We start from the raw sequence: 9,615 nt of genomic DNA on the forward strand, positions 1-9,615 counted from the left end.
CAAGAGTCACGTGCGTCTAGTTTGAACTTACCCTTACTGACTTCTAGTTCAAAACAAATGAACACCCGCTTTTTCATTTCATTATGTGTAGCGTCTTTATTATTCGTATTTCATTTATCCCTAGATTATTATAGAATTAAGCCGTCCTTGAGAGAGATCTTCACCAGGCAGGGAAAGGTTAAGTAGTGAGCCTCACCTCCACGGGGAAATGGTCGCTGACCGCCAGCGCCTGGGAGACAAAACAAGCAGGTTTAATACCAGAGATTGCTTCGAAAAAAAAAAAAAAATGTACTCATCGAGGCCTAGAAAACTTCAAAATATAGTTCAGTTGTCACGGTTTGGTTATTTAGTTCCTGTTTTATTTTGAAACCCGTGTCTGTGTTTCAGTTCTGTCTTGACTTCCCTGGTTCCATCTGCCCTGATTGTCTCGTCAACCCTTCTCTTGTCTTTTCTTGTCTTTCCTTTGCTCCCTGCTGGTCCGTACTGTTTCCTCCCTCCATGTATCCTGTCAGGTTTCAGGTACACTCTTGTATTTTTGTTAACCCTGCTCTGCAGCGCTTTTGGTTTGTTTTTGCTTAATAAATCAGCTTTTTTTGGAACTCCTGCATTTGGGTCCTAACCCAGAGTTTCTACATCACAAATTTGTTTTCAGCATTTCTCCGGGCTGCCTCCAGGAAAGCAACAGGAAACACGTGCAGGTGTGATTCGTAGGTGATGGAATGCTCTTTATCTCATAGGTGAACTATGTACTAGAACTAAAATGACAGGTTTTACCAGACTGAGGCTGAGATTCAGGTCCACCATGTAATCATAAACCTCTGCGCTGCCGTGCACCACACTCTTCATCACCTCAGGCGTCACTACGATCCTGCAAACACAGGAAGATGCATGAGAGTTTATTGTTGGCTTTATCTCGAACAACAAATCACCATTAAATTAAAAGTGTCAAAATATATATATATATATATATATAAAAAAAAACAACAATTTAACAGTCTCATCCAGAAATAAAGAACAGCAGAATAATGTGTTGGAGAGGGAACAGGAGGTCCTGTCCCTTCCTCACAATATATCATATGCCATAGAAAATATAAAAATTAAGAAAAGAAAGAAAGGACAAAATAATAACAAAAAATAAATAAATACAACACAAACAATAAACAAAGATCAAGGCATAATTAAATTAGCCTCCTACAATATCCTAAACTCAAAAATGTAATTTCCCAGTCACTTCTTTGATGATCCATGACCAGCCATGAATGCAGGTTACATTTGTATCATATATGATGGATCCCATAAGGAATAGGAACAATTACAATAGTGGAAATTTCATGAATTAGTAGACTATAGTATTCTGCAAATTATGTTTAAAGCTCATAAAAAAACTTTACCAATCAATATTCAGAAAAGATTTGAAAAAAGAGAAAGTAAGTATAACTTAAAAGGAACAGAAATCTTTAAAAAAAACAAGATTCAGGACTAAATTGATGGAACGTTTTGTTTCAGTGAAAGGAATCAGTTTATGGAACAATCTGAATCAAGAAAACAAAAAATCCAAATCAAACATTACATTCAAAAGAACAATTAAAGCCTGTATGTTAAGTAAATATAATGAAATATGTTAGTTAAGTTTGATTGACATACCCATCGCCGGCGGTAATTTTATTTAATTTTAGTTTTTTATTTACTTAGTTGTTTTTAAAATTTTTAATTTATGTTATTTGTACATTTATTTATTGGGAAAAAGGGGCAGATTAGATAAGATTCTTCTTGTCTCTGCTCCCTTTTCATTCACAATTTAGGAACATTTGTGTTTGTATTGTATTGAATTGTTTGTTTTATTTTTGAACGAAATAAAGAATAAAATGAAAATGAAATGAATGAATGAATGAATGGATGGATGAATGAATGAATGAATGAATGAATGAATGAATGAATGAATGAATGAATGAATGAATGAATGAATGAATGAACGAATGAATGAATGAATGAAACTGTGCGCCGCTGCCTGCGTCTCCCCCACCTGTCATAGGGGCAGTCGGTGTGAGACACGGTGGTGTCGGCGTCGCCCGGGATCAGCCAGTGGAAACTCTTGTCGGTGAACAGGCGGATCTGCTCCCACTCAGACTTCAGGACGTAAGTACACCCGGCGTTGAAGTCGCCCAGCAGCACGATGTCCTGAGGAGAGACACGGGGCAGCGCTTCAGCTGGGGTTGCAAACGCAGTTCTGGGAGATATTTTCACTTGTGTTTGTTCACATTGGTGTTCCAGCGAGCGCGGACATCGGTCACCACGTCATGCAGAGCATCTATCTCCTGCACGGCGTAGTCCGGAGAAGTGTGCTGGGGGATCAAAACGAAGCTCTTCAAAGCTGCAAAACAGGAGGAGGCGCTCAAAGAAAAGAAACTCAGGGGGTTGTGGACACGACAGGAAGAACTGGGGCCTCGTGGGCCCAGCCGAACGGACCCACTGGTGTTTGTGTGAAGTCTGCAGTTTAGCAGAAGAGCAGCAGCCGCCAACACACACAATCGGGTATTAAATCACAATCCTTTCAGAGCAAAACCCTAGTATGACTTGTCCGAACCGTACCGGTAGTTTTGGAGGAGAACATGACGACAAACGGCTCCCTACTGAAGGTGTCCGTCCCACAGGACTCGCAGCCATCGTCGTAGGTGTAGTTTTTAGCCACAGACACATGGTCCTCCCTGGAGAGAAGGATGGGTGTTGGTCACGTTGGTACAAGAAAGTACACACTGAGCTCACTTCTAAGGTTTTATGAAATCCACCCATTTTCTATACCCATTTTATCCTTTGCAGGGTCACAGGGGTCTGCTGGAGCCTATCCCAGCTCATTCATAAATGAACCTAGTAGGCATGTTTGTGGACTGTGGGAGGAAGCCGGAGTAACCGGAGGAAACTGTAAAGGGAAATTTTGGTCTTGTATGCTTTCACAATCCTGTTTTGTTGTGAACATTCCTATGCTGCCGAGGGCCGAGGTCAAGCTCCTTTTGACACAGTGCCTGCCATGGTTGTCAGGGTGATATATATATGTTTTGTCTTTTGTTCCCAGCCTGGCTGAAATATAAGACAGGATGTCTCAAAACATCTTCAGCTCACTCACGCACTGACTGCTTTTTGTAATCAGTTGTACTGTGTGACTACATTCATGAATGCTCTCTTTTATTAAAACTCCAGAAAGGCAGCTGACGTGTCAAGACATTCTTTTTTGAACACTTTATTGAACGAACAACAATTTTTGCCACCACAAAAACCATTCAAGCACGGGGAGAACATGCAAACTGTGGCATCATTTGCATCTGCAGGCTTGTTTTTTCGATCACCACTCAGGTCAAGGCCATGAGGGTGGGAATACAGACGGACCCATGAACAGAGAGCCCTGCCTTTTTGCTCAGCTTCCTCTTCCCTATCACCGGCTGGGGCAGAGTATGCACTCTTGCCAGGCTTTACCCATCCGCCCATCAGTTTCCATCTCACCCGTTTCCTGCTGAGAACTCCAGAGCTTCACACTCAGTTGGGAACCATTTCACTAAAAGCTGGAAGATGATATGTTGGCATCACCAACCAAAATCCTTAGGTCCCCTGGTCAAACTGGACCCCTTCTACCCCTTGACTCCACTGAGGAACTCTGTCCATTGAAGGTACAAACACAATCCCTGCAGCCGCCACCCAGCAAGAACCTGATTTAGGCTACTACTGGTGGACCATACTCTTGCTTGGTTTGTGTAGTCCCAGTATCCCATCCTCCAGAACCTCCCCAACAGAACACCTAGAGGAGGCTGAATACCTTCTCCAAGTCCAGAAATTACACGTTGTCCAGCTGGGCAAACGTTCATGCCCCGTCCAGGCTTTACCCTGACTGAAGAGGTGGGTTAGTGATCTGCAGCCAGGACAGAGTCTTGAATCACGGGTTGGACTACCAACGGGATCCTGCTCTCCGGCACCCCTGCTCTGACCTTACTAGAGAGGAACGACCCTCCAGCCATCACTTCTGAGAAAGGGAACCTTAGGGTGCTTTCACCCCTGTCCCGTTTGGAGCAGTTGTTCTGTAATAGGGAGCGATTCCCCCTAAAGATCGGTTTGTTTGGTATATGTGAACACAGCAATCACACTCGGATGCGGGACAAAACAAGCGAGCCCAGATCTCCTAGGAGAGGTGGTCTCGGCTCGATTCTATTCGAGACCTGTTTGGAGTTCGTTTGGAGTGAACATAATCGACACAGCAACCGACACAACTCACTCATAACCATTGTTGTCTTTCCCGGGGTACGGAAGAGGAAACTCCTTCCTCGTTCATTTCTGACCAGTGAGAGAACAGTTGGTTCATGGCATTTGTTAACAGCTTTGAACCGCTACAGACGGTTGCCTTGTGAACACAAATGCCACAAACGAAAAACGAAACAACTGTATCGATTTAGCCCCTGAATCGGAACAAAACAAATGGGCCACAGGTCTGAAAGCACTCTTAGCACCCATTTCAAAGGCACTGTTACTGACGTCCAGTCAGGGGCAGTTTAATGGAAACATTCTCATATCAAGTTTGATAAATGCAAAGAGCCAGGGGTAGCCCAGAATGTGTGACCACCGTCAGAGGCAGTTAGAGATCTCTGAAAAGTTACTCTGCCCCGACCCATATGCCCCCCTCCTGCAAGTGGTGAGCCCACAGTAGCATCGTATGTTTCCAGTTTAATTTATGTTTAATGTTGCTGTTGTAAGGACTTTTATTTTTTGCATGTTGAGCTACCTGTAGAGGAATAGATATCTCTCCTTGTAGGTGCTCCGACCAATGGGCTCGCTGACGATGTGCTTGAACTGGACAGAACCTCTGGGGGAAAACACATGCAGGTAAAGATACATTTATCTGATTGTGGGTTATAAATGTTCTGTACTTCTATAAATATGTGACTCATCTAACTCGTTGCGATTTATTTAACTCTTCTAACTTGTGATTTATGCAACTCATCTCGTTGTCGCTGGTATCAGGCACCGTATACTCTGGAACCAACTTCCAATCTGGGTTAAGGAGGCTAACACCACCTCCACCTTTAATACGTTTGTGTTTAGTAAAGCCTATACTTGAGTGGTGCCCATCACCCTCCTTCTCTTTCCTTTCACAGTTATTAATTATAAGTATCTCATCACCATCATTGTTCTCCATTGTTCTTGTAGTTTGTTGTGCTGGTCTGCCACCCCCCTTTTTCTTCTCTACAGCTTTGCAGGCCAGAGCTTCAGGAGCTGCATGCTGACCTGCAGTCCCCCCTCTGATCATCCCACTGTCTTAGTTTCTTCCCTCCTTAAGGGGAGTTTTTCTTGCCACTGTTTGGCTTAAGGTTTTTCTCCCACTAGGGGAGTTTTTACCTGCCATTGTTTATGTAATAATTGCTCGGGGGTTTATGTTCTGGGTCTCTGGAAAGATCCTATAGGGACAACTTCTGTTGTAATCAATGCTATATAGATAAAATTGAATTGAATTGAATTAACTCGTGATTTACGTGACTTATCTAAATTGTGATTTATGTAACTCATCTCACTTGTTGACGTGCTCCATTAGTTTTTTGGTTGCCGACAGATCGGCGTCTCTGACTTCCTGGATCAGAAGGACGTCATACCGGTGGACAATCTGCAAACACAACATATTCACATATCTGTGTATTTATACAATTTGTATAATTAAATCTAACTTGAAACTTTAACTCATGAGAAAAAATGCAATGGTTTTTCAGGCTTCTGCCAACATGGTGGACATCACCCGTCCCCCCAGTGCTGCTTGTTCTCCCCTCACAGTAACTCTCCAAGAAGGGTCTAGCGGTTTGCAGGCTTTAAATGACTACTTTACAAAAGTTAACTTTAAAACAAAGGCTTTTTTAATTCCAGTAAAGCAAGTGTGATGGTGTAAACACACCATACCTTGTGTAAAGGCAGCAAATACAACAAAACATGTATGTGATTGGTTGTGAAGGGTCACACAATGGAAAACAAAACTTGTCGAGTCTTTTAACAGTTTTTTTCCCCTCTCTTTTTGCTTAGAGCAGCCAGATTTGTCGTCTATCTACAGTACAACACTGGGGGCTCAGATTTTTTAAGAAGGGGGGTTATGTTTGTAAAGGTAGAAAACAGCAATAAAGGAAAATATTCCGAGTGATATCAAAGGCAGCTCGACTCATCTTAATAAGAAAAGAATGGTGTTTCTCAGTATTTTACAAGTTTTATCTTTGCAGAAGTGTTGAGGACTTCAATCTTGCTTATGCACTGACATATTTAATAACACCTTACATTTCCAAATTAGGTGACAGAGGCAGCGGTGGAGGGGTCAGAATGATGATAGCGTCTCTTTACATTTTACTTCAAATAACAAGGTCAGAATAAAAGAGAGAGCAGAGGAACAGTGACGTCCAGACCGTGCTGATGATGTCCATCAGAGTTTTGTTGGAGGCTTTTTTATCCCCGAAAGACTTGATGTTGAAGGCTCCCAGGAGCAGACAGGTGGACAGGTGCAACCAGCCCACGAGCAGCCCCAGAGCGCACACCACACGCATCCTGGCTCAAAGACGTCGAATCTAGACACACAAATTGTAGTATTCATCATGTATAATATGGACAGTTCCTGATGATTCATCACCACCAGCTTTGATGAAGCCTGCAGACACGTACGAGGAGATTTAAAGCTTTAGCCATCTCACTCGCCACTGTGAATTGTACGCTAAAGCTGGCTTGCCTTCTCTGAATGTTAGACGATTTACACACCGGATGACTCTGATTTATAAGGCTCTTCTTGGCTTGGTTCCTGGTTATTTATGCTTATTTCTTCAGAGAACTAAAAGCCATTATGCTTTAAGATCGAATGATATTTTGCACCTGGCTGTTCCTCGTGTTCGGACCAACTTGGGGAAAAAAGCTTTTAGTTTCTCTGCACCCTCTGCTTGGAATATCCTCCAATTTGAACTGAAAACGCCCGAATTTATCTCACTTGAAGCCTTTCGCTCTTTTCTAAAAGACCGACAGCAGGAATCCTTTCGGCAGTGCCTGTGTTTTTAAACTACATGTGCCCGTGTTTTAAATTTTAAATTATTACTGAAGTTGTTGTTTTTTATATGTTACTGAAGTCACCGCTACTGCACTTTATTTGTGAAAACAGTTTGCACTCTCATTTTAATGTTTATTTTGTGATTACTGTTATTTGTGTATTTGTGGACATGTGCTGCTGCCTTCCTTGGCCAGGTCACCGTTGTAAAAGAGGTCTTGACCTCAATGGGTCTTTTTATCTGGTTAAATAAAGGTGAAATTAAAAAAAAAATTACTCACTTATTTTGTGTCTTTACTGTAAATACACAACTTCAACATATTCAGGACTGTCTCAGAAAATTAGAATATTGTGATTTTCTGTAATACAATTACAAAAACAAAAATGTAATACATTCTGGATTCATTACAAATCAACTGAAATATTGCAAGCCTTTTATTACTTTAATATTGCTGATCATGGCTTACAGCTTAAGAAAACTCAAATATCCTATCTCAAAAAATTAGAATATTCTGGGAATCGTAATCTTAAACTGTAAGCCATAATCAGCAATATTAAAATAATAAAAGGCTTGTAATATTTCAGTTGATTTGTAATGAATCCAGAATGTATGACATCTTTGTTTTTGTAATTGCATTACAGAAAATAAAGAACTTTATCACAATATTCTAATTTTCTGAGACAGTCCTGTACATATCCAACCTAGGGGGGAATGCAAGTGTTTCACCAGCCCCAGCTCAGGACCCGACCAGCCTGTCCTCATCTCAGCCTGCGGTTGGGAATAAGAGCCGGACTTCTGCTCACACTGACCCGTGATGCTGTAAACAGGGGAGGTATAATCCTGGCAGTTTTTATGAATACAAGTCTGCAACATTTCATTTAATGTGTTGCTTTAGACACAATACTCATGTTGGAGCAGTTAGGTAAAGATTACTCCAGTAGTATTATATATTATCCTGTTACCACGGTGACAGCTGTTGTGGAAGAGACTTCTGGACAAAGGTTGTTGACCAGGTTAATTGCAAGCAGGAGCTACAATTGTTTAGCTTTTATACAACATTACTGCTGTGTGACAGTTTAAACACCCCAGCTTATATGAAATAAAGTCCAGATATAGTATTTTAAACAGTAAAACAGCAAGAAGATATCACTGTTTTTACTTGTGTGTTTTTTTTATATCCTTTTTTAGTTTTGTACTGCTCTTGTACTGTTGAAGTTTGCACTGAAATGTTGTTGTTAAAGTAACAGTGACAATAAGTATTTATTTCCCTTAAAGTGACCATAACGAGACAAATGTTGCAGCGAGGTGAAGTCAGTGGTGCATACCTGCTTTGGTGAGGGAGAAGGTTGTGCGTGTGCAGCGTGGTTTGAATCAGTCATGGAAATCCTTCACTGGGTCTCTGATAGCATATCTTTAAAGGGGTTTATTTACCTTGTGGCAGCTGCATGCTGCCACAAGTATGTGATTGGTTGTGCATCAAACTTCCCTGCAGCAAACAACAAAAACTTACTACTCTGACTACAGATTGCATATCATTGAAACTACTTTTAAAAAGTAAAATGACCTATGATCCTACACAAAATGAAAATAATGACAAAAAAGTGTTATTTTTCATTTGCACCTTGCATCATTTGCTTAAATAAATCCTTTAAATTAGTTCAGAACATGGTTTTAGTTAATTTGCGGGAAACTGAAAAGATTAAATATGGATTATTAAGACATGAAATTAGTTGCATAGGTCACGTGCTCCACATTGGGTCCCGGTACCAGCAAGAACCTTTGTTTGGAGTCCAACCAAATACCGTTATTTGGAGTCCAGAGTTTTTAAATCTCCACTGCAAGACTGCAGGGAGGCGTGGAGCCGAGCATTTAACACCAATATACAGGCTGCCGTCCCAGGAAATAAAGAATAGAGAAAAGTTTCTGAGAGGAAAGGCAACAAAAAGACAATTAAGAAAAGATGTGCACGTAAAATTCAACAGGATGACCTATTTTGTTAATATATTGTTATGAAAGCTTATTTTTCACTTGTGTCCTGATGATAAGCTCGGGATATTTTTACTGCTGGATGAAGTGATGGGAGAGCAACAGGTGCTCAGGTGATAAGAGGGGTCATAGGGTCAAGTGATGAAAGCACTGCACTAACGTTGATGTTTTTAGTTAGTTAGTTAGTTAGTTAATATTTATTTCGGTCAATCACAAACATGAAAATCAACAAACAAGATAACACAGGTTTATTCCTGGTCAACATTGTGATTATTTTGACCGAAAAGATCTGGGCTTGAAGCATAAAGCTTATCTTGCCCACCTTTTAACAGAATAGAATATACAAAAAGAACAAATGAAGTATCAGGATTTTTCAGGCCAAATGCAACAGTCTTCCCGTTAAATATAATGTAGTGGCTATTTGTCCTCCAGGTGAATTATTAAAAAACTCAAAAGTATCAAACTATAATAAACTGAATCAAATCAAACGGCCACTGAGACACCTAGGGAGTGAAATTACGCAGGATAAACAGGCAAAAAATAAAGTTTCTTGAGGTTTTATTTCACTGGCAAACAATCAAACAAAGCC

The 9,615-nt window shown here is 40.9% G+C and overlaps 1 protein-coding gene across 1 annotated transcript; it reads right to left on the reverse strand.

The window, feature by feature from the left end:
- Positions 1–45: 45 nt before the first annotated feature.
- Positions 46–8,432, reverse strand: dnase1 (deoxyribonuclease I). Its single transcript, XM_061712142.1, has 9 exons — positions 8,366–8,432; positions 6,417–6,575; positions 5,550–5,638; positions 4,763–4,843; positions 2,590–2,705; positions 2,259–2,371; positions 2,024–2,178; positions 775–868; positions 46–229 (listed from the first exon to the last, which is right to left on the reverse strand). The coding sequence occupies exons 2-9, from the start codon at positions 6,552–6,554 to the stop codon at positions 179–181; spliced, it is 837 nt and encodes a 278-aa protein (XP_061568126.1). The 5' UTR covers positions 6,555–6,575; positions 8,366–8,432; the 3' UTR covers positions 46–178.
- Positions 8,433–9,615: the final 1,183 nt, after the last annotated feature.

This window comes from Cololabis saira, chromosome 21, assembly GCF_033807715.1.
Source record: "Cololabis saira isolate AMF1-May2022 chromosome 21, fColSai1.1, whole genome shotgun sequence".
In the NCBI taxonomy this organism is placed as follows: Eukaryota; Metazoa; Chordata; class Actinopteri; order Beloniformes; family Belonidae; genus Cololabis; species Cololabis saira.

What these genes read in the sequence shown, in the direction of transcription:
- dnase1 (XM_061712142.1), bottom strand. Translation starts at nt 6,554, where the DNA reads ATGCGTGTGGTGTGCGCTCTGGGGCTGCTCGTGGGCTGGTTGCACCTG. An exon ending in ACCGACTGCCCCTATGACAG is followed by an intron (nt 869 to 2,023) that starts GTGGGGGAGACG and finishes CTGTGTTTGCAG; the next exon opens with GATCGTAGTGACGCCTGAGG. An exon ending in TGAATCTCAGCCTCAGTCTG is followed by an intron (nt 230 to 774) that starts GTAAAACCTGTC and finishes TTTGTCTCCCAG; the next exon opens with GCGCTGGCGGTCAGCGACCA.